Source organism: Parus major, chromosome 7, assembly GCF_001522545.3.
Source record: "Parus major isolate Abel chromosome 7, Parus_major1.1, whole genome shotgun sequence".
NCBI classification, from domain to species: Eukaryota; Metazoa; Chordata; class Aves; order Passeriformes; family Paridae; genus Parus; species Parus major.
This window is the reverse complement of record NC_031776.1, coordinates 2,354,152-2,379,077: the sequence shown is the minus strand read 5'-3', so window position 1 is coordinate 2,379,077 and position 24,926 is coordinate 2,354,152. Positions and strand designations below refer to the sequence as shown.

Sequence of the window (24,926 nt, the reverse complement as noted above, 5' to 3'; positions counted from 1 at the left end):
CTGATTACTGCTTTTTCACCTTGGCTTTGTGTCTGGCTCCTCTGCACAATTCAGTGTGTGTACACCTGTGAGGGAGAATAGGCAGCAGTGAAAGGATGCACCACTGCAAAGACAGATATTTGGGCTTGCTGGGAAATAGCCTTTCTAGTCACACAGAAAGCAAATATTTGACACTGAGCAAGAAAATCAGGTGTGCTGTTTGACAGAGTAGGACCCTGCAAAAAGAGATTTGACCCACCAGCAAATTATTTCATTGCTTCACCCAGCCCCAGTACTTAAAAATACTGTTTAGAATCAAAGTACCCTGCAGGCAGCTGGTTTTGTTTCTTGAAACAAAACCCAGTCATGCTTTATAAGGTCATCAAGCTCCCAAAGGGTGACTTGGGGAATACAGCTGCAGATGGATAGTGATGGGATGAAATGGAACTGACACCCTTCAGAGGCAGAGCTGGTGCAGGAGCTCTGCTTCCACTCCTGGAGATGGTGATTCACTGGTGGGAAAAGGGAGCTCACAGCAATTAGAAGTGCTGGTCTCAGCTCCTGGCAGTGACTTGGATCATTTCTGGCTCTAATGTTGATTTCTTGAGGACTTTTGGGTGTTCGGGTGCCAGCTTGAAAATTAGCCTTATCATGGGCTGTTGGAAAGGGAGACAGGAATTGAGGTTAAATATAGGCTTTGACCAAGCAGGAGTTATCCAAATGGATCTGTTCTCCTCTTCTATGCAATCACCAGCAATTGAGAAATCATTGAAATAAAATACAGATCCAGCCATTTAGAGGATCTGGAACATAAAAGCCTGGCTGCATCTGTTGCATCTCCTAAGAGCATCAAGCTGCTCAATACAGCTTCCAGGACTTGTGGTGTGAGCTGACTGAGAGCAGCAAACCAGAAAGAAAGCATTCCCCACTTGGAGTGGCTTCTGGACAAAGACTGGTCCCATCTCCTGTTGGAAAAGTGTGGCAGAGAGAATGAAACTCCTTTAGAAACCCTTTTCTTAATAGGATCAGATCCAAGTCACAATTTGGAAATTCAGGAGGCTATATCCCATTCTCTGATATCCTTGTTGTCAAGCAGGATTTCTTACTATTTAATTCCTTTATAAAGATGAAGCAGCACTGTGCATTTACAGCTCTCCTGGTGACTTCAGCAAGCCTGACTGACACCTCTGTAAGAACGCAGTGGAACCTGACATAGCTCAGCTCTACTCTCAGGTCTGCACTCTTCAAATCTATCCTGAGCCCCTGCTGCCTTTCTGCTGCCCCTGGCTTGTGATTGCTCGGAAAGGTGCCCATGGTTGTGTTTGCTGGGGAAGTCTGAGAGCTCTGATTTAACCCAGACACAGCCCCCAAGGCACAGTGGTTGCTGAGGAGAGGGCAGGATGTTTATGTGCTGCTCAGCCAAAGGTACCCAAATCCTGAAAATCTTACTCAATTTTGCCTGGTACCTGGGATTTCTCATTGGCATGTCCGGCATCAGCGGATCCAGCTGAAACCCGACGTCCCCAAACAAACCCTGCCTTCAAAGCCCGGCTTGCAACATCCTCCACAAGGAGAATTTCTGGCTTGGCATCATCCTGCTCAGAGTTTCTTTGAAACACTCCCTTGTTATCCTGGGAACAGGATGCATGGCTTGGATGGGTGTTCACAGCCCCCATGGCTGCCCGGGGGCCGAGCAGCCAGGGGATTTATGAGACGTGGAGAGCAGAGCCTGGAGGAAAACATTGGGTAATGGGAGCTGAGGAGCCAGTGGGGCTGTTTATCTCCCCCTAGGCTCCCAGGGGAAGGCAGCTGTACCGTGTCACCTCCAACACACAAATCCCTGCCCAAGCCTCATTCACAAAATCCCACAAGAGCCTTTATTTGTGCGGGGAGCCCTGCCCAGGTCAGGCTGGGACTCGGCGCAGGCGGCTTCGCTTATCGGAGAGGCCGTGGCCAGGCTGGGAGCACAGAGAGCTCCTTCATCCATCCCTGGCTGCTTGGGGAACCTCTGCCTCCCTCCCTGTGTGCGAGGTTTGGCAGCAGCAGCAGCAGCAGGCCTGCCATGAGCGCTGGGTGCAGGAGGAAAACACCCGTGGGTAGGACACAAATCCCTCTCTGCCCACGACTCGAGGAAGGAAGGAGCGAGGAAATGATGTTGGGAAATGATGCCTGCCCTGCAGCAGCTCTGTTTCATTTTCTGGGTGGTGATTTTTGAATGCCATCACCCAGGGGTCACTCCTGCCCTGCAGGTCAGAGCCTCAGGCAGTATAAACTGGGTGGTGGATGCTCAGTTCTGATGGAAAACATGGTCAGCACCTGCCCACTTCATTACCTGGATTAGCCATTTACAGCCAGTTGCTCTTTTACAGATTCAGTGTCTGGTTTTCCAACATAATTCTTCCTTTCCCTGTCTCAGCCTCTGTTGAGTCTGGCCCCTCGCTTTCTGTAATTGAAATATAAGCACTGCTGTGCATCAGACAGACCTGGGGTTTCTTTCTGTGTTTCTTCCTTCTTTTTTTTCTCTCTCTTTTTTTTTCCCCCTAATTTCTTTCATGGTGGCCCATGGGATTATGGCTGTAACTTTAAATACCTTCCACCACCACCAGCTGAAATGAGGTTGGGGAACAGGGAGAATTAAAATATGCTTCAAAGGACTACACAGGAGGAATACAAATAGAAACAGATAGCTTGAATTTAATCTTTTATAGGCTATTTCTTAGAGGATAATATCAACCCAGGAGGGGCTAGTGCCTCTGGTAAGGGTAGAAGGAGACAGCTGCCCCCTCCTCCTCCTCCCAGAGTCCACAGTGGGCAAATGCAAGGTCACACTTTTTTTTCAGCTCTCCCATCAGACTGTGTTGCCTAAATGCCCATCTCTGCCTGGCAAGGCATCCTTCATTCCTCTCTGTTCAGGCCTATGGCCCTAAAGAAGACTAAAACTAAACAAAATCCTCAGCTGGAATGGACCTGCACAGGGCAAAGCAAACACAAAGCACTTGCAGCCTGTGAAAACATCACATCTGCCTCTTCCTGGGGTGGAAAATCATTCCAAAAAAAGGCTGTAACTAGTGCTGGAAATTCCAACTTAAAAGCTAAAAGCAGGTTAAAATAGCAAAATGTGTGTTTGCCTCCACCCCTTGTTTACTGAAGACGTGTGTGAAAGTCAGAGCAGATGCCCTACACTCCTGGCTGTCATTTATCACCAGGAACAGGTCACTGGTCCTGGCTCAGGATGGAGTCACTTCTGCATCTTCAAAAGGCACAAATCATCCTAAGACAGCCAGAAGAAATTGCACAAACCCAGTGTTTGGGGCCAGGCCCCAGGACACCTGGGCTCAGCAGAGCTGTGCTGATTTATGTGAGGAGCTCCAGGGCACAAACACTCTGCTCGTGCATCGGTCAGAGACTTGATGTCACCAGGAGAGCTTCCCCAAGCCACTGAGGAAATATCCATCTTCTCTGCAGGACAGGTGGGTGGGATGGCATCCCAAACCTCCTGGCACATGGAGGTTTGGGCATCCTTACACCTGCTGCTGCTCACCCACCTTTGAAGCTGCAGAAACATCTCAAGAGTGCACCTGCCATGAGTGATGGTGCTCAGCTGGGGCACGTGGGCTCTCATCCTGCTGAACCAGGAAGGTGTTGGACAAAGGAGTCCAAGTGAGAAATAGTGTTTGGTGCACTTAAAGCAAGAAGATAAACTGCCTCAGTCAGGTGTGTTTACAGCTCAGTCCCATCATCCACACTGACCTCTTCCTGACCACTTTTGTTTTACACAAAAGTGTAAAACCCCTTTTGTGCAAGGCTCTAAGATTAATTGGGTGCATTATTGCCCTTTGTGTGTTTGGAGGGATTACCCTGCAGTGCTGGTTCTCTGAGTTTTAGCTTAGCAAGGGAAAACTCAATGTTAAAATGCTCGGGAATTCAGGATCACAGCCATCCCTCTCCTTGCTCATCTTCATTTCCTCCCTACCTTTTTATCCAATGCTAGTTCACCAAGTTCAAGTGGTCACAAAGCTAAAAGAAATGGAAAAAATGGAGAACAGCATCTCCAAAAGAAGCTGCAAACACAGGAATGAAAAGCTGCGTGGAGCGGGCCACTCACCTTTTCTGGAAGATCCTTCAGTGTTGAGAAATGTGTTTATTTTTATCTATTTTTATCTAGAAACTGCACAGTGACTACCAGCCCTCCCCCCAGATTCAAGCCTTGAGCTCTCTCCCCTGAAGTCAGTGGCTGTGTTTGCATGGATCATTAAAAAAGGGAAGGGTTTTGCTGTCCCCAGCAAGTTCTCCTGTGCAGGGTGATGGGTGGGAGACTCAGTCACAGGCTGGTGCTTATGTCTGTGCCACATATTTCACAGCAGAGCTCTAAGTTTGCTGATTGTCACCTCACATAGTTCCATGGTTACATCTTTTCCTAAATATAGGAAAAGCCTGGTAAGCACTGACATCAGGAGGTCCTGTTGCCAGTCAGCCCCTACCACCTCATCAGCTTTTCAACAGATTTACAGTATTGCAAACTAGGAAACAGGGAGGTGGGGAAGGCTCAAAGGTAAAAAACATGTAAAGATAAACATAACATGAAATAAGAGTAATAAAAGTAAGGAAATAATCTGAAAAAAAGGTGGTGGGTAGTGATGGGAATTGTTAAGAAAGATAAGGGCTGGGGAAGATGGAAAAGAGCCCTCTGGTCCTGCATGTGCTCTGCAGTGGTGTGAAGTGTGGGCCCTGCTGGGAGACTTCTTGAAACTCTTGATAAAACATAACTTGTAGGGAAATCAGCGTTAGCAAAGGGTATTTATGAACACAGGAACAAAAACTGTGCTGAGCTTACCTTGAGACATCCTGCTTGCCTGCCAGGTCTGCCTGGAGAGGTTTGTGCTGGCTCACATCCAGAGTGCTGCAAACAGAGCTTTCTGAGCTCTGCTGCTGTTCAGGGAGCAGCTACTGCTGAGAGGAGCTGACAGGGTTTGACCTCTGATGTGGGTCTAGGTTGGATTTGCTTTATGGGTGACACCAGGGCTGCAGGGGAGCTGGTCAGGTCTCCCTGTCTCCTGCTGTCCCCACTCCATCCAAGCTGCAGCCTGGGCAGCTTCACCAGGTACCTGAAATTCTCAGCAGCAGGGTATCCCCAGCACTTCAGAGTGGGAGTGTGGTGCTCAGCTCCAGTGAACTCCTGGGATATTTGAGCATGAGGCAGATTTCAGTACCTGCTGAGCTTTCTGAGCCACTCCCCAGCATTCCCAGTATGTTTGCAGCTATTGCAGGGAAGCTCCTTCTCATCTGCAAAGCAGAATTGGAGCCTAAGCCACTTTGCCCATTCTTTAATTCCCCTCTTTTGCCACAGACTGGGGAGAAGACACATAAACTGCAAACTGCCTGATGACCCAAACTTGGGTGATTCCTGTTCTGCATCTTGTCCAAGGAGGTAGGAAAGAAAACTGAAAATATTGGTGCAGTTGAACAAGCTGGAGCCAAAGAACACTGTAAGAATGTGTGTGATTAGATCAGGACCAGTTGCTGTGTGTGAGCTCTCTCCCTGCTAGCACATCTGCCAGTTCATAAATGTCCATGGAAGCAAAAGGCTGCATCTGCCTTTAATTGGGACAGATAAACTGCAGGCAAGCCAAATTCCTAGGCATGCCTGCACATGTCTATGCAGAGCTATAGTCTCTCTTGGTGATCTCATTTAAACATAGTCAAAATGATTAAAAGATGCCCTTCCCTTTTGTTTTGAAATGTAATTTTCCCTCAAAAAACAACTGGGGTGTTCCTGACAGCTGTGCAGCACACTGTGTTAGTGCATCCCCAAGCAGATCACAGAAAGAATTAAGTGTTGGGCAGGGTTAATACTTAAATCTAAACTAACTGGTATTCTGTCTGGAAATTCTGATTTATCAGAATTGAAACTATTTGGGGGAATGGGTTTTCCCCTGAATTTAGAAAGAACACAACGGGTTCAGCACTGCTGTGATCTAAATTTGAACTGTTATTTTCTGGATTGAAACAATGCTTGATTTGGCTTGTATTAAAAAGCTGGAGAGCATTATATATATACAAAAAAAAAAAAAAAAAAAGTCAAAATTGAAGCAAAACATCTTGAAGGTATTATAGCAGAGTCTTTTGGATAATAGCATTGTGAACATTTCAGAGATACAAAGCTTTACTTAAAGACAGATGCAGAAATACCAAGACCTTGACAATACCTCCAGCACAGGAAGAGCATTTTGCCACCAGTTCTAGGAGGCACAACCTCCCCAAACCATCCTGCTTTTGGGTGACCTGAGGGGCAGAGGCAGATGGGGCATGTCTGGGAATGGCAGCTGAGTTTCCAAATCCTAGGGGCCAGCTCCCAGTCACTAACACTGCTCCCTGCCTTTCTTCCTTCTTCATCCTCAAAAGGCTCCTGGGAGCTGCTGATCCTGTGGGTGCTGCTGGCTCCCTGCTGGTCAGGTCACCCCTCTGGCCATGTCCCAGGTTGGCTGGATCACCCTGGGTGGCTCCAGGCTCCCATCACTCCTCCCTGCTGCTCCTTCACCTAAGGAGGAGTGGGAAAATGCACATTTAAAGCTGCCCATGGTCACTTGAGTTACAGGTATCAAAGCAGTGTTTTATGGAGGGATTAATCCATTCCAAACCTGCCCTCCAGATGGGTTTCACAGATCTTCTATTTCTCTTAATTCAAACAAAAAAGAAATTTGTTTATTCTCTTTATACCCACCAGCACCACTTTGGAGAGATGAAACACTGTGCATGCCAACAATGTTTTCCAAACAAGTTGCTCGTGCCATTTTCCAAAGGGGAGAGAAGATGATTTCAAGCAAGGAGGAGGTTGGTTGAGAGAAGCTCCTGAGGTCTCCTCAAACCTGAATTTTCTGTGTGATCCCTTGGCTGTGAGAAATGGTTTGGGCTTTATTTTCACTCTTTAGGGAAGGACAGGTAGATCACTGGTAAAAAGTCTTCTCAGGAACCATGTCTGTTATTTTTTGTGACTTCAATGCAGAAGAAGAGTAGATGGGCAGCTGGCAGGAGGTTTGTTTATGACTCCAGTGGTGTCTGGACTTGCTCTGGTGTTTGTGTCTCCAAAGTCTGACTCAAACCCAGTTCAAGCCAGTGGAAAGAATCCCAGCAGTTTAACAGATATAAAGCTGCCACTCTGGGAAGGATAAACTTTTGGTAACACATCCTTTCATAAATCTCTCTTCTTTCTGACGTGCTGGTGACTCTCCTCGGGCAGGGGTTTTGCTGGTGGTTTTTGGGGTATGCACAAACACATTTCATCCTGCTGCTGCTATCCAGATTCTGACCCCAGCTCTGCACACACCAAATAATAGCTCTGCCCTCCCTTGGGCCTCTCTGCCTCCATTTGCTGCCCTCTTGCCTTTGCTTTGGGGTCACAGAATGGTTTGGGTTGGAAGGAGCCTCCAAGCCCAGCTCATTCCATGGGCAGGGACACCTCCCACCAGCCCAGGTTGCTCCAAGCCCTATCCAGCCACATGGCTCTACCTCAATCTATATCTACATTTACTTGTATCTTTGGCTCCCTAAATCTGTTTGTTCTAATGATGCTGAAATATTATGGAGGGCACCCACAGCCTCCATGGCATCTCCTTTTCCTCATTCAAGTCCAACAAAATATTCACTTAAATTTATTATCACTCTGAAAAACCACTGCTCTCCCCAAGAGTAAGGACAAGGCTTAAAGGGAGAGTGACACATTTCATCAGACCAAAAGGAAAAGACAGGCAAAACAGCAAAAGTTTTGCTCTGCCAGTCTTTCCTTGGGGCCTTTATTAAGACATTTCTCCATGGTCTCCCCCATGCAAGGACAGCTTCCCCATGGATGTGTCCTCAAGGTCTGCAATTTGTAAGGCAAAGAAATGTTTTGATAATCCATAACTTGCTTAACAAGGACTCTCCTCACAAAAATGGTTGCTTGCCTTCAAAGGAATTCTTCTGGAGAGCTACTTTGTGGCCAGCCACTCAACATTACTGATCCTCATTAGACCAGAAAAGTACATGCTTTCCCTCCAGGAAGAGTATGTAAGTGTTGGAATTTCTAACATTAGAAATGATTGAAACTGAGCAGTTTGAAATGGTAATTTTTCCTTCAGCTGAAATTTAAAAGATGACAGTTTTCTTTCCCGTGTCCATTCTCATTATTTATCAGAACTTAGGCTGTGATTTACATCCTTAACAAGCAAAATGGATAAGCCAGACTCCTTCCAGGCCACTGCATCCCATCTCCTCTGCCTGCTGCTGCTCCAGCCTTTATCAAACACCTGCACTGCCACCTTCTGCCTGTCTTACATCTCACAGCTGAATTTCTACCACACTTCGTTTGGTTTTTTGGCTCATCCTGCCAAATTTGGGATGTATGAAAATTTGGAATACAAATTAAAAACCACATGTGCATATGCACAATCAACGTGGTCTGTAAACTGTTGGGGTTTTTTTCCAGCTGGTTTCTATTAATTGCACTATCATTACTTCTTAGCTTTAATTTGGAGGAAGGGAACTCACCAATGCTGCTCCCCATGACCCAAAAATATTAAAATATTTTGCCCTGAGAAGCTGTGGCTACCCCATCCCTGGAAGTGTTCCAGGCCAGGGCTTGGAGCAGCCTGGGATAGTGGAAGGTGTCCCTGCCCATGACAAGGGGTGGAACATCTTTAACATCTCTTCTAAACCAAACCATCCTCTGGTTCTAGGAAAAGAAATCCAAGTGAAGCATAACCATGGTTTATGAATGAGAAAAAAAAAAATCCCCTTTTTCTTTCTTTTCTGATGAAATATTAGCTAAATGCAATGTCAAGTTGAGGAGGGAAAAAATGTATCTGAAAGCCAAGATGTACTTTAAACCCTCTCACATCAATCATTTTAAAGAACTCTTGGTGTTTTTCCTTTCCTGATTGAAGGAAGGGATACCAAAATCACCCTCTACTTAGAAAAAGCAATGTTCTTAGTGAACATGAAGCAGCCAGCCTCAGGCCAAGTGGCACCTCCAAGCAGGAGCAGAGGCCCTGGCCCAGCTCTGGAAGAGAGATGGGCTCAGCACCATCTCCTGGAAAGCTCCAGAGTCATTATTGAATGTCTAAACGCCAACCTTTAACAGAAAGCCAGTTCTTACAGGCTTGAGAGACTCCACACACACACAAGAAAAAATCGGGAATGTTTCCCCTGCATTGTAAACAGCATTTTTCCCGTGCTGAGGGAACAGTGGCATCTGCTGTTCACTGGGCTCTCCTGCAGCCAGCGCTGCCCAGGCGGCTGCTGGAACATTCCCTGGACATGGGCAGGGTTTGGCTCCCCAGTGGCACCTGGGACATGCAGGATGCCCCAAAACATCTCAAATTTCGAGTGGGGGGCTCAAACCCACCCGATTGGCAGCTGGAGGCTTGGGTGGTGCATCAAATCCCAAATTGCTTCCAGTGAAGAAGGGATTTGCTCTGTTGGGCAGGAATTCCAGGACCCAGGACACTTGTGCATCTTTCCAGGACCCAGGACCGTTGTGCATCTCCCTGGAATTTTCTATGGAGTTTAGAAAAGGGAAATGACTCTCTGCATTTTGCTAATTGAAATGTGCTCCACTGGTCTCCCATCCTGAGTGCATGAAAGGATATTTCCTACAGAAGTGGACAGAATGACTGACTTGAGCTTGGATCTACATGGAAACAATTTCTGCTGCTTTCTGTCATTTTTCAAATTGCATATTTTCCAAATCTCTGCATCTTTCTGCTTCACCAAAGGCTGTTCTGCAGTATTTTCAGGATACCCCAGGAGCAGTTTTATGGGAGTGCTGGGACTGACAGGTTTTTTTCTGTTCCTGTTGTGATCCATCCATAAAAACACAAGTTCTGAGCCCGGTTACTCCTCCCCGAGTGTGGAAAGGAGCAGCTCCACTCTGATCCAACACTCCTGCAAATTCCTGCTCCTCCTTGTGGCTGCACTCAGAAACTCAGAGCTTTCCTCACACGGGGCCTTATTTCAGCAGCTGAACTCACTCAGAGATGCCAATTATTGTCCCTTTTGGGCACTCTGCCCTATTAAGTTACAACAAAATGCATTTTGGTGACATCAGAACCGATTTGACAGCGAGGGGTGGCTCTGTAAAGGCACTGCTGAACGTTGACCTCCATGGTCAAAAAAAGCAGCACAGCTAAAAGGATTTCTCTTCTTGCCTCTGAGGTTCCCACACTCATCAGGTGATTTTAAATAACAGGGAGCACTTTAAGTGACAATGTGCCAAGGGGTGACTTTGGGGTGGCGTCAGGCACTGCTCAGAACGTGGATCTCTCTGTTCTGCAGCAATTTGTTCAAATCAAAGCCTGGATTTGTCATGCACCCAAGTTTATTTTCTATAAAAACATGGGAGGTTTTCCACAGGGCAGCTGAACTCCTGCTAGAAAAAAATAAATCGGTGGGAAATGGGTACCTAAAGGCAAATCCCACTGAAGTTAAATTTGATCCCAATCAAATCCTTTGGTCTTAGGCTGGCAAATGCAACTCTCCTAAGTCAACAGGCAATTTAAAGTGTGTGGGGAACAAGCTGCAGAGGCTCTACAAATATCCCAACCCTTTTGCTATCAGCAGTCAGCATAAACAATGTTACCTGAATAGGTTCACAGACAGAATAAGAAAGGCTGGTTTTGTAATGTTTTCTTTATTAAACTCAGCTTTCACTGCTGTTCTGAGTTGACAAAAATGTTTTCCAGGAAGACTGACAAACAAAAACAGTTCATAAATATTTATTTTTTTTTCAAATGCCATAGGTATAAAGAAATAAAAGCTCTGGTTTGCTACTTTGGGAGGCCCTGTGTAACCAGCATTTTCAACTGGCCAAATAGCAGCATGTGTGTTTATCAGTGAAGAAATTCCACTTGTTTTTAAATTATCAAATCCAGTGTTTTAAAAATTATTGCTCATTATCAGACAAAACCCCAAGATAAAAAGGATGTTTATTATACCACCCCTGCTGGTAGTGAGGATTTTTATATTGCCAGTACATGCAGCTTTGTGGTGGGGTTTTTTAGGCAATTAAGACCAAAACTTTTCAAAATAGAGATGCTGGGCAACCAATGTTCCAGGAGCCAAATTCTCAGCAGCTCTGAAGTTGGCACCTTCCTGAACTCTACCTTCTTTTAAGATGTCAAGCTGAGGACCCCTGACAAAAACATCCCTCGAGCACTAATGGCTGGGGATGGATCACCCAGCTGTGACACTGCTCCAAGGCTTTGCTGCCTGGAATTAAATCCTGTCCTGGCAAGGCTCCTGCCTCTTATCAAATCCCTTGGGACCTGCCTGGAGGGCTGGGGTGAGGAAGAGGTGCCCAGAGTCATGGAGCTGTAGATGAAGGAGATGATTTTCCTCTTTCTCTGCTCCTCCTGGCTGGCAGGCTCAGGGGAGGGGACAGTGGCAGGTACCGGTGGAAGGTGGAAAGGTGGATTTCCTCACAGATCCTCCCCGTGCCTACTGCGTGCACTATTGGCCAGTGGTGTCCTACCGGGGCTACTTCAGGGCAGCTGTCACCCCCTCGTGCCCGGGAGCCCCTCGGGGCCAGCGTCCGCCTTTCCGTGCGCTCCGCTGGGCACGGCTCGCTGCCTCCCTGCCCCGCGCCGCCCGCCCTCGCCCTTCTCCGCAGGGAAACAAGGATGCTCCTCTCCTGGAGCCTGTCCCGGAGCGCTGGCCGTGTCACCCAGCAGGGATCATCCTCAGGGCACCGCGGCCGGGCCGCTTTGCGGGGGCTGCGGGGTCTCGTCCCCGCCCGGCCGCTTGGGATACACCGCGCTGGCCATCCTGAAGAACTCGTCCGCGGCGTCCAGGGCGATGAGCCGGTCCTGCCAAACAACGGGGATTATGGTCACTGTGGGGTGGATGCTCCACATCCCTCCACGGCCTCTCGGGCATTAGGGCTCATCTCTTCCCACCTCAGAGCATCCAGCTGCAGGGAACTCGCAGAGGGGCGTGGAATCCTGGTGTTGCAACACTTTCTGAGGAAACTAAACAGCCAAGCTCCAAGTGCAGCATCTGAAGGGATCCCCCAGGATGCCGCCGTGTATCTGAGCATCTGGCTCACCTGCTCTCTTCCCCTCTTGTGAGCCCCCTGCAGAGCTGGGCGGGATGGGGAAGGTGTGCTCAGAGTACTCACCACCACAAAGAGGTAGCGCTCAGAAAGCTCCCAGCTGGTAGGGAAGATGTTGGTCTCTTCTGAGAGCTTTAACAAGATGTCCCGGGCCTTGCTCATGTTCTGAGAGTCACTGATGATGCTGAGTTTGGTCACTGACAAGAGGGAATCCGCTTCCTTCTGGAAACCTGGGAAAGAGATGTTACAGAAACAAGTTAAACATGAAGGTAGGGTCACCCCTGAGCCCTTCAGGCTCTTGGAAGGTTCCTTATTCCCCCTCCACCCTGGGCAGCTGCATCCCTGCTTCCTAAAATAAACCAGCACTCCCTCAGGCAGGCTGTGGGACAAACTTGCTGGTGGGGAAAATAAATCACAAAAGTAGTCATAGTGAGTTTGTTGCTGGTTTTCCTGAGAAAAGGAGTGTGAACATGCACAACCCTGGGTGCTGTTTCAGCTCTTGCATGTTCCTGATGCTACCACAGCTTTCAGGTAACAGGGATAAAACCTGTGGCAGTGATGAACACCAGGCTAATTGTTCCTGTAGCAGTCAGCATCGATGACAGGAAGGGTATCCAGGGAAGGAAAGGTGGAGGAGAGTGAATGCAGCAAGGGTCTTTAAATGCAATAGCTACCATCAACTCTGTGTTCAGCTCCAGGGGCTGGTGGTGATGCATCTCACATGAAAACAGTTATGGGGTAAGAGTGGTGAGCTTATGATTAAAGCAGAGGCCCAGATAGCAGAAGATAGCAGGTTTCACATCTGGTTTCTCATTTAGCTTCACAAAGTCCAAATGATCCCTGGCTTTGAGCTTCCCCAGCCTTTGCAAAACATCTCTCGAGCCACTGTGGATGTCAGAGGGATGTGGGAGAGCCTTTGTCAGCCTGCAGTGAGAGATGGAAGGATGCCAAGTGATCCCTCCCAAGCTCAGCCTGCACAGCCTGTGTGAGCACCTGGGAGGAGATGAGGGTTGACACCTGGTTATGGATTTATGATGTTCCTCCCACTAAAATGCCAGAATAGCAGGTAGGGCAGGAGTGGCTGAGATACCCATCTCTGGCTCCCATTGAGGGTATCCTAGAATAGATTCACTCATCCTCCTCTCATCAGCCACCAACCTCCTCCAGAGCATGATGGAAGTCACGCAGCTGATGTGCTGGCACGTCTGGAGTGTCACATGCTGTGTGCCAGGCAATTGGGAAAACCCTGACACACCCACCAGCACCACTTGGAAACAGCAGCAGGAGGATTTCTGTGGAGCAATTCCACTTGGTGAAAGAATATTTCAGATCCACTTGGGAGCAAACAGGGTGAGTGGCTTAGCTCTGATCAGCTGCCATTGGCTAAGAAAACGAAATAGGTGTATCTGTGTTCCCATCTGAAAGAATATTCATTCCTTCCTGCTTATCTTGTTCAGAAAAAAACAGGGTGAACTCCCACTTCAAGGTCTCCACAAGGAAGCCTAAAATGGATGGCTGTGCCTGTTATTATGGGCTTGGAAGCTGATTGTAGCTCATGGGCTTTTGATGAGCCCACAGACACGGTGCCCCTGTCCCCTCCCCACCCTGCCTGAGCCCTGGGGAGCCTCAGGTATCATGTGGGACACCTGAGAGCATCGCTCAGCAACCTCCTTTCACTTCCCTCCTCTCCAGCTTGATTTTGTGGAGCTGTTCCCATCCTCAGCCACGGTGGGATCTCACATTCAGTACCACTGGAATTACATCCCTTTGGCCTCCAGCTTACCTAAATCCTCCAAAATGTGTTTCCACCTGCTCCTCACTTCTTTCCGGGTCTGCCGCAAAGTATAAATGTCATAGTTGAGCTTCTGCCACTCCTGCAAAGCAAAGGCATGAGAGACACTCAGTCATTGGAATCTGCTGCTTTCCAAGGAATTTCAGCTGTGAGGAAGGGAGCCAGAGGTGCAGAGTCAGTGTAGGCACTGAGCTATGAGGTGGTGAGTGTGAAGGTCAATGACCAGGCTGCTTTTGCCCCTAGAAGAAATTACATTGACCAACACAGAATATTTAGCTTGACACTTGGCTCAGCTGTTCTGTGTCTTCTCTGTTCAAAACAGCTTCCAGTTTCCCTGAAATGACAGAATTTAGCTCAGGTGTTGCTGACAACTGCTCCTCAGTCAGACATGGAGCCCTGTTTGGCACAAACTGGAGCAGGCAGGTGTTCAAAAGTACTAGAAAACAAGAAAAAGAGACTTTTTTTAAAGATCAGGGTACTCTTTTTTAAAAGACATACCCAGAGGTGCCCATGGATGGATGAGGGCTGGAGTCATCTCAATAATAACCTTTAGTGGCTGCCAGTTGCTGCATTTAATGCCTCACTTCACTGCCCAGATGAAATCCTTGCACTGGACCTCCAGTCCTAGAGCTGGATAATGGGACACTGGGCAAGAGGAGAGGGTTTGGGGTTATTTATTGAAGCCACATTTAAACAAAACCTCACAAGTTTCATGGTGGGCTTGGCCATGCTGGGTTAATGGCTGGACTCAATGATATTAGATGATTTTTCCAACCTAAATCATTCCATGATTCCATAATCAATCCACAATTCCTATGGAAATGCACATGTTCTGCATGAAAACCAGGAGAACTTTTCCCAGCTCTTCCTAGCTGATTTAATCAATGCACACACTGCATTTTTAGAAGCAGCCCAACAGCAGGGTCACAACATCACCTGATAACTTCCTTCCAGTAAAAACCATAATTAATCTCATTTCTCAGCAAGGGATTATCTACACAGGCTCCTGAAGAATAAAAAGGTGTTGACCTGTGCTGTCACCCTGAGATTTTCCTACAGGTCACACTGGGTTCAGAGCAGAAAAATAACATCCACAGAGGTCAGCTATGTGTTAGAAATCCCACTGTTTTCTGCTGCTTGGTCAAAGAGCTGACTCAATTCCATAAAGATTTGAAGATTGCTCAGTGTTTTTCCCCTGAATGTGGCTGACATGCCACAACTGCAGAGATTTAAAGCCAAGCCTGTTTTCCTGCTGATCAGCACTAGCTGCAGGAAGCCCTGGGAGATTATACTTTGGAAAAAGCAGCCAGTGGGGTTAAGACAGTGGTGACTCCAGGTCAGGAGAGTAGAGAAACCAGCTCTGCCACAGCTGCTCGCTCCCAGAAAACAAAATCCCCTTCCAGAGGCACATTTCCCTCTCTCCTGAAGTGGCACTTGAGAACAGCTTTGCTGCTTGCACAGGAGAGCCTGGCTGCCAGCACAAGGCACAGGGACAGCCCTTCACCAGGGAAAAGAGGTGGGCAAAACTCTCCTCTCCCATGACACCAGTTCAGAGCTGGGAACTGAGCTCCTCTAGGAGGAAAATAAAAGAGGGGGAGTGTTTGTGTTAAAGCTTTGTGGGAAGTTTATTGAAAACTTGAGAGTTTTCAGAAAGAGGCTGAAAAAACAGCATGATGCCTTGGTCCCCACTGGCAGGGGCTCCTTGGAAACATCTTGGCCCTCTTGTGACCCCCTGGCACAGGCAGAAAGGAGAGGGAGCCAGTGTGGGCAGGCTGGTGGAGAGTAAGCTGCACGTCTCTGCCCTCCCATGGAGATAAACAAGGCCTTTAGCACAGACCATCCATCCAGCCAGCCACTGTGATCCCAGGCGTGCTTCACACTGTGCAATCAGGAGCTGGGGCACTGGGAAAGATGCTCCTCTCCACAAAATGTGGCCTCCTGGCACTCAGCAACAGCTTTGATGGCCATGGGGATTTACCCTGTGGTATGAGCCAGACTCCTCGCTAAGCACGGCCTGCAGTGCTTAACATGCAGAGAAGCTGCTCCTGATTTTCTCTGGATTAACAGCAGTGTGTTTTCCCTTGTCTATTTTTGTTTTAAGGGAATCTAGGTTATGGCTTTCTTGTACAGCACAGTGTCTGAGTTGTGTTATGGAAGTGAATACAGTGAATATTCAGTGCCAGGGGAGCTCTGACAGTGTCCTGCTGACAGAGAATTTGGGGAGCTCTGTGCAAAGGAATGATTTTGGTACACAAAATCATGCCTAACTCTGGTCCCTGGGTGGGACCTCTTGTTCTGGTGGGATTTCTTCTGCATGAGCCTGGAGCTGAATGTATTTACATTTCTGCAGAAAGCTGGGAGGAGGATGCTTCCTATCAGGATGCCACTGGGCTGAGCTCTCAAAGGGACTTGTGCCCTGGTCTCCATCAGTCTCAGGAACCACTGGATTTTCCCAGGCAATTCCTTGCAGCAGAGACATCTGAAGTGCCATGGGCTGTCCTCTGTGTGTCTTTAATGAAGGAATAAACTCAAGAGCATCTTTCCACACCCAAAATTATTCTAAAAAGCATCTCCCTTGAGCTACACAGCAGAAGAAGAGCAAAGCTTGCCCTGCCCATGCACAACATCAGAGGCTTTGGGGAGGGAGTTTCCATCACACATCCCTCGAGTGAGTCACCAGGGAGCGTTTGGAGGGGCCAGGAGGCATCACGGGGCTGCTCAGCCCCAGGCAGGCGGCTCCACACCAAACCCCTCTCCCTCAGCCCTCTTGGGAAGCTGGGTGGGACTCCTGGGGCAGGCAGGAGGATTCTCACACACAGGGAGACTGAAACACCAAATGTGTGGTGTTCCTGGGACATCCCAGCCATGCACTCAAAAGCAATCCTTTAAGAAATAGACTCCTTCTGGCAAAATCTGAGTTAACCACAGGAAACAGAAGCACATTGCAGTTCCCAGACCTGTTTTTTGCAGCCAGTTTTGCCCTTTAAACCTACAGAGCAGGGCACAAAGGATACCAGAGAAAACCCTGAGTGTGTGAGTCAAGAATATCCCAAGATCAGCAGGGAAACCCCGCTGCCTCCCTTCTCTAAATGCTCAGCCCTTCAAATATTTACCTGAAAAACCTCCCCAGAGTCTCTAGTGTGAAACACTAAATCTCCAAATGCCAATTGACATGGAATAAGCCAGGCTGGTACATAACTCAGAGCTCTGGGAAAAAATGTGCCAAGAGAACAGGCAACACTGTCCAGCTTCTCATCCCTGATCATATGGAAGTTTCCTAATTACTAGGGAGCTTTCTTCATGTTGCCAGAACAATCCTCTACCAAATCTATTGTCTTTATTCACTTAAAAGCAATTGAGGTCACCATTCTGTTCAAGAGTTATTTTAGAAATGAGGTCAAAACAGAGTTAGCAGGGAAAGACTGCAAAATATCAGTCCAGGCAGGTACCAGGGATGCTCCTGAACAAATATAAACTACAGACCAACATCTCAGAATAAAACTGGATTCAATTTAAGAGAAGCATGCAGACATTAAGAGGGTTGGGTCTGGGTTCCACAGCCCTGGACAAATCCCATCACCCCTCTATGCCCCAGTATCAGCTGGTCACAATTCTGACCTTCTCTGTAACCTGTTTAGGAAAGAATAATCCTGTAGGGGAGCAGGAGGAGAAAGAAAAATAGGCCTTGCCAGCTCATTAATGGGCTTTTCAGGGGGATCATGCCAGCGTTGCTCTGCTAGCCAGGCCCCTGGCAGGGATGCAGGCTGAGGAATTGCCTTTGCTATGGGGTTTATGATCCCACCTTTCCCTAGGGAGTAAGCCAAGAGAAGAGAGAAACTCTGTATTTACAGCAAGCCATGAGAACAGGGGGTTTTCCTCAGCCACCATGCAAAATTCCACCTTTAGTTTCTGTTCCCAGAGCTGTGGCACAGCTGCCCTAGCCCTGGCTCCTTCTCTGAAGCCAGGATTGGTGCACAGCTCCCTGCCCACAGCTGGGGAGCTCCACACACCCCAGCAGAGGCTGTGGAGAAACCAGGGCCACCCCAGGGTGGACCTCATGGAGGGGACTCTGTGCAGCCCACACTCATTAGCCCAGCAACAACCCCAGTGCAGCCCTTGCTCTCATTTCACCACCAGATCTTGGATTTATTTTACCCTACAACGGGCTCAATGATGCTGCAGAGCCAGAGTAGGGAAAAGAAAAAATCCTCACATTTTTCCCATATTTAAAACATGATCCCAGCCTTCAAAAGCTGTTGATGACATCTCTGATCTTCAAAGGCTGCATCTGCTTGACCAGCCACTTTAGCAAGCCCCTCAGCAATGGCTTTCCTGGTTTTCTCTGTGCAGGCCAAGGACACACTGAGTTTGGGCTGGAGCTGCCCTATTTCCCAGAGCAGAGCTGCCAGCAGGGACAGGAGGAAGACACAGCTCCACATGGATCAGGTGTGGGTCCTGCCCCATGGTGGGGGCAAAGGACTGACCCCAAGGGAGAGCACCAGCACTGCCAGGATGGTGCCATACAGATAAAGAACACATGATGGAGAGCAGCCTGCTCCTTGGGATCCTTCCAAAGGCCTGTGCTGGCAAATCCCTGGGATACAGGTGGGGAAATGGCAAAGCACACAGTGAGTGCACTGCACACCAGAATTTCTCTGTTAAATGAAGGAACAGAAATGCAGGAAGTTCTCCTTTCAGTCAATTTTAACCACAGGAAGATAAGGACCTACAGTTTTGTAACACTTGTGCACCACAAAAGGAAACTGCTCCTCCATCCTCTGTCCTGCAGTATCCACAGGCTCACCATGGGGATTTTGGGAGCAGAGCAGCCCCCAAAGCAGATGATAGCTTTTGCAGCCTGCTGTTGTTCTGCAATTGGACTTTTTTCCTCTCTCTCTGAGCTGAAGTCTCATTAGGAGGGGAAGGCACTGCAATCTGGCCTAGTTTTCAAATGCTTGCTGGAGTAAGGAGAGATTTTGGCACCAGGGGCCAGGCTCAGGAATGTTGGCTTTGCTGTCCAAGCCCCTCCCTGTCCTGCCACCCAGCAAGAGCTGCAGCTGGAAACTGCAGCAGCCTGCTGGGCTTCCCTGGTGTGCCTCAGTTTCCCAGCTGTAAGAGGGGCCAGCAGAGCCATTGCCAACCCTGGGCTGCAAGGGGCACGGGGCCACACTCAAGTGTAAAATGCATTGGCTTTCCTCAAACCTTTCCTTACTGCTGATGTTGTGCTCCTCAGGCTGTTTATTGATTGCACTGCGTGAAAAAGCAGAGTATGTGATCCTACCTTTGCTAGTGAGAGGAAGCCCAGTGAGTTTTGGGCTTTTCTTTTTTTGGCAGGCACGGGGACTGCTCAGGCCTGCTAAAAACCCTACAGGTACACTCAAGGCAGGAGAAAGGGCAGGATTTAGGACAGACAGGAACACTGGGTTCAGGACATGCAGGGGGCAGGAACACTTTCCTGCTCAGCCATAACTGAACAAGGGTGACACACAACACTCCTGTGAACCAGTGCAGCCCCCTAAATGGAGCTGTCCTTGTTTCCTTCAGCCCCTTGGGGATGGAGGGATGGATGGATGGATGGATGGATGGATGGATGGATGGATGGATGGATGGATGGATGGATGGATGGAGCTCCCTGGCTTCTCTCAGACAAGCAACTCAAGGTAGAGGGAGCAGCAGTGGGGAGGGAAGAGATCTCCAGTGAGAGCTGTAAAGGTCACATGCCACCATGAAAATGTTGTTACAAAACCATCCATTGTAAACACCATAATTAAATCAAACTGACCAAAAAACAGCCCCATTAAATGGGGATTCTGGCCAACTGTATACAAGGATTCCATTCCTCTTTTAGCGAATCACAACATATAATTTTGGTTTCTCTGAAGTTTAAAGCTCCTTGCAAAGCTATCACAGGAGAAAGTTACACTCCTGCAGACTCCTGGATGAAGCAGGACCATGCTGAAGTTAAACACGAAGCCTCCAGGCACTCCTGCAAACATTCTGGAGTCATGAAAGCAATCAGAGAGGGAAAAAATGTGTCACTGTTTGCTACAGCCTGCTCCTAATCAGGGCACTGCAATCTCCTTTGCACTGAAGTGCCTTAGCAAAGGAAATCAGGGCTGCAAAACAGCCTTTATGTAACAGCCATGATTTTTCCCTTCCCACTAAGAGCTGTGCCAGTTCCCTGCTTCCCAATAATTGCTGTGCATCCCACTGGAGAAGGATTTAACTTGACACATCCCCGGAGTGGCAGCAGAGCTCTGGGGGCACGAGAGTCATCCTGGCCATGGAAAGGACAAACTGGGGAAATATCCAACCAAAAGAGCAGCCTGGGGAGGCAGGAAATGGGGCTGGGCCCCAGGGCTCCCAGCACACGTTTGTGGGTTGTGGTGGTTGCAGGGCATTGTTCCCAAGCATGTTCCAGCTGCCATGAATGCCTGGGAAACCCCCCTGCAATCTGCCTGATATCTGAGAAACAAATGCTTCCTATCCACTGTAAAGCATCTTCCTCATGTTCTTCCTGTTCCCTGACACTTTCTTATCCTTTCTGTCTCTTCTATTTCTCCTTTCAGTTTCCTTCCCTGAGATGTCCTTTTGTCCCTGGTCTCCATCTCAAGCCTACCTTGGGTCTTTGCCCACATCCCTTCATGTAGGAAGCCCATTACTGACCTCCTGACTTCCTTGGTTTTTAAGTGTCAGCTGCTGTGTTCCTTCACTCCTCTATGGAAAGCACATAACCTTTGGTTTGGGCTGACCAAAGATGTACAGAGATAGAGATTTCTGCAGGGGATGGGCAGTGAGGGGAGAAAAGAAAAGGGGAGGGCACTGAAAGTATCCAAGCCAAGGAGAACATGGGGGATTCTCACAAGAGAGGGAGATGAACCCAAGGGAACCATGGAGGTGATAAACACACCTCAGGGCAGCTCCTGCTGGATCAGCTGCTGGAGATACCCCCAAGCTTCCCAGGGATGAGAGGGCCACAGAGACATCAACACCAGATGCAGGATAAAATCTGGAGGGTGATGGAACAGGTGGGAGGACCTGGTGCCTACATGAGCCACACAGGGGGACTTTGGGGTCTCCACAGCAGCTTGATTGAAGGAAAAGCTGCTGGTGTCAGTCCAGAGGAGCCCACCAAGGGGATCAGAGGGATGGAGCAGCTCTGCTATGAGGAAAGGCTGAGAGAACTGGGATTGTTCAGCCTGGAGAAGATTTCAGGGTGACCTAATTGCAGCCTTCCAATGCCTGAAGGGAATCCTATAGGAAACAGAAGGAAAAACAATTTACAAGAGCGTGGAGCAATAGGACATGGAGGAATGGCTTCAAACTGACAGAAAGTAGGTTTAGACAGGCTATCAGGAAAAACATCCTCCCTGAGAGGATGCTGAGGCCCTGGCACGGGTTGTCCAGAGAAGCTCCGGCTGCCCCATCCCTGCAAGTGCCCAAGGCCAGGTTAGGAGGGGCTTGGAGGAAGCTGGGACAGTGGAAGGAGTGGGACTGGATGAACTTTAAGATCCCTTCCATCCCAAAGCGTTCTGTGATTCCCCACACGCTGCCAAAACCCGTGGGGTTGTGAACTCCGCGAGCCCCGGCGCGTGGCGGGGCCGAGCGCTGCCGCACCTCGGAGTCTTTGTCCAGCTGGTTCCTGACCACGATCATGTTGTAGAGCACGCGGTCGTCGTCGGCCTCGGTGTGGGTCACGTCGTGGGGAGTGCTCCACAGGTTCTGCTCCTCATCCCGCGCCAGGGTGGCTCCGAAGGACGCGTAGGGGTTGTTGTTACTGCAGAGAGAGAGAGAGGGGCAGGCAGCGTCAGCCCCTGCTGCCTTCCCAGCGCCCACTGCTGCTGCCAGGGGGGAGCAGGGGGGGAATGGGGAGACAGAGGTTTTCTTCCTTAGCATTCCGACGTGGTTCAAACCTAACCATGAGATTCCCACAGGTGCCCCCACCCAGCAGCTCCTGCCTCGGAGCTGCAGTGATGTGCTGAGCTGTGCAACAGCAGACAAGGCATGGAAAGGATATTCAGCCTCATCTTATTTTGGCAATAGAAATGTCCTCAGCATTCTAATGAACTCCAGGCTTTATTTGCTTAGCAAAGCTGAGCATCGTCTTCTGGGAAGGCTGTCCCCACGGAGGTGAGGAGCTTTTCTTTACACTGGGGCAGTTCTGTGTTCTATGGCTTTATCTTGCTATTGGGATGTACAATCTTTTAACAAGGACACTTCTGCCAAGAGAACTTCCAGCATTTCCATCAAGTGTCTAATCAAAATGTCCAGCCACTTGAGCAGAACAATACAAGAGGAGAACTATTTTTGGCCTTACCACCCTCTGGCAATCCCTGCTCACTTCTTGTCAGAACAACCCACTGTTTGTTTGCCACCCAAACCCCATTCCTTTCCCAAGGAACCCATCCAGAGAAACTTCAGGTAACAACGTGGGTGCCATGGCACTAAGCCATAAAAAGATGCTAAGAGGAGCTCCAGCACATAGATGAAATAGAAAAAACTAATTCCCATCAGCATGAAGGGAATTAGCAGGAAGGTTAATTAGACTTTCAACAAACCAAAAACCTGAGCAACAGGTAATAAGGGGAAAGATAATCTCTTATAATCTCTCATTAAAGACAAGCAAACAAAGGTAACTTGGAGGGTGTGGAGGGGCACAACCATTTTTCCATCGTGGAACAGACAGAGAAAGAGCACTCAGGACCCAGCTGTGCCATCAGCAGGAGCTCACTCCCACCCTGCCTTCCACATCTTCCTCCCACTCAGACATTTACCAGCATGCTTAACATTTGAGTTATTTAAAACGCCGGTATTTAGCAATAACATTGCCACACCTGAGCTTTTCTGGGCCACTCCCTTCCTCACAGCTCCCAAGGTACTTCCCAGTACAGTCCCATTTCCAAATCACAGCATGGAGCATCCTGGAAGGCAAGTGGCAGTGCCCAGGAGTCAGCAAATCCATCCCAGCACTGCCAACAGCTCCTCCAAACAACATCTCAAAGGAAGAAATGGGAGGGAGAAAAGAAGAATGTGAACAGCGGCAGCTTTGCAGGTTAAGGAATCTCCGTGGGACCAGAAGGGACAGGGAGCGTTTCACACTGTGGATTTTATCCAAAAAATGGCGAGCACCAATGCTTCATCAATTGATTTCTGCTCCAGGGGCTTTCAGTTCACATTAAGTTTTGGCATTTGGAGCCCAAATATTTAGTTTATTTTCATCCTGAGTGCACCATCCAAGCCAGACCCCACCTTCACACATCAAGAGACAACCAAGCAGCCTGGATGCTTTGCAACACCAGCTCCCAAACCTAAAACTCAGCTTAAAGGGCTGAAATCTCAAGCAATTCATTCACTTTAAACAGCACTGCAGTAAAAATAAAAGTACAGCCAGCAAGCTATTGCAAGATCCCCACTATGAAATAAGACCCCCGAGAAGGGGCAAGCATTAATTAGGCTGTTAGGGACAGCGATTAGGCTGTCAGATTAATTATGCTGACACACGTGTATAAGAGCAGGTGTCTTTCGAATTCCCAGAATTTATAGAGCCTTTCCTTCTTAGGGCCAGCATTAATTGGATCCCCAGCGTGTTACTAAAGCGAGGTGCCAGGTGAGGACCAGCCACCGTGGCCATGGGGCAGCAGAAAGGAGCATCCCCGCACGTGTGTGCTCGGCTCCCGGGAGGTTAATACCAATTTCCTGGGCTGGAGGTTCCATGCTTGGGATAAGCCGGTTATTATTTAGGTAACTGCTTTACCAGCGAGAAATCAGGACGTCTGAAGCCGTGTGTCGCCAGCTCTGCTGTTAGCTGACACCGATGCAGGATGCGCCGGGAGCATCGCACCCTCCTCCCTGCTCCAGCCCGGGGCTGGGACACCTTCTGCGGGTGCCATCGGGGAAGGAGGGACAGCCGCCGAAAAACACGGATGTTTTGCCACATGCAAGCCCTCTTTACGTGCTGGAACAGCTCTTCTCCACGGGACACGGAGAATCTGTTCATACAACACCCCCAAGCTCACGCTCTGTGCACAAAGCAGATGCGAGCGACAGCAGGAGGGCAGGATCTGCTCCCCAGAGATCAGCACACGCAGCTCTCGCTTAAAGCCGGCTGTGCAGCCTCATCTCCTCCCCGGCATCCCTGAATGGAGCCAGGCTGCAGAGCTGGCGGGGTTCACCTGGAAAAGGGAAGGCTCCAGGAAAACCTTAGAGCCCCTTCCAGCGCCTGAAGGGGAGAGTGACTTTTTACTGCGGCATGCAGTGATAGGACAAGGGAAAACGGTCTTAAACTCAACGAGAGGGGATTTAGATTAGATGCTAGGAAGAAATACTTCCCTGTGAAGGTGCCGAGGCCCTGGCACAGCGTGCCCAGAGAAGCTGTGCCTGGATCCCTGGAATTGTCCCAGGCCAGGTTGGATGGGGTTTGGAGCAACTTGGGACACTGGAAGGTGTCCCTGCCCAGGGCAAGGGGTGGAACTGGCTGAGCTTTACTGCCCCTTCCATCCCAGTCCATCCTGGGATTCTGTGACCCCAGCCTGCGAACTGAGCTCTCCACAACCCAGAGCTGCCGGCAGCGGGACCCGACTCCTTGCTTACGAATGCAGGGACCCTCTTTTAGCTCAGTGCCTCAGCTCCTCTGCTGAAATCGCACCGCGGAGAGACAAAGCGCTGTGGCCGGGGAGCACGGAGGGGACACCGCGGGCAGGGACACCGCGGGCAGGGCTCCTGCGGGCACCGCGCCGCCTGTCAGAAGGAGCCCAGCCCCTGTGGCAGCCCAGCCGGGCGGAAAGAGAGCGGGAAGCGGCTTCATCCCGCCCGGGGAAGATCCCTCCGGAGGGGATGGATGCTCAGCTCCAGCGGCGGAGCGGGGCAGGGGACAGCGGGGACGGGAAGAGCTGGTGGCCGGGCTGGCTCTCACCTGAGCAGGGGCTCCTTCTCGGCCACCGCCGCCTCCCCGCCGCAGCAGCCGCAGCAGCCGAGCGATCGCAGCCAGGCCCGCAGCCCCATCGGCGCCGCCGGAGAGCCGGGCACGGCGGGCCGGGCCGGCCCCGGGGCCGTCCCCTGCCCCCGCCCCAGCGG

General features: G+C 49.4%; 1 protein-coding gene across 1 annotated transcript; it reads right to left on the bottom strand.

Annotated features, from left to right (window-relative positions):
• Window positions 1-10,623: 10,623 nt before the first annotated feature.
• On the bottom strand, window positions 10,624-24,889 carry MREG (melanoregulin). The gene is made up of 5 exons (XM_015635500.2): window positions 24,766-24,889; window positions 21,471-21,630; window positions 13,845-13,935; window positions 12,128-12,291; window positions 10,624-11,816 (listed from the first exon to the last, which is right to left on the bottom strand). Exons 1-5 carry the CDS (start codon window positions 24,852-24,854, stop codon window positions 11,691-11,693), a joined length of 630 nt encoding a protein of 209 aa, XP_015490986.1. The 5' UTR covers window positions 24,855-24,889; the 3' UTR covers window positions 10,624-11,690.
• Between the last annotated feature and the right edge of the window lie 37 nt (window positions 24,890-24,926).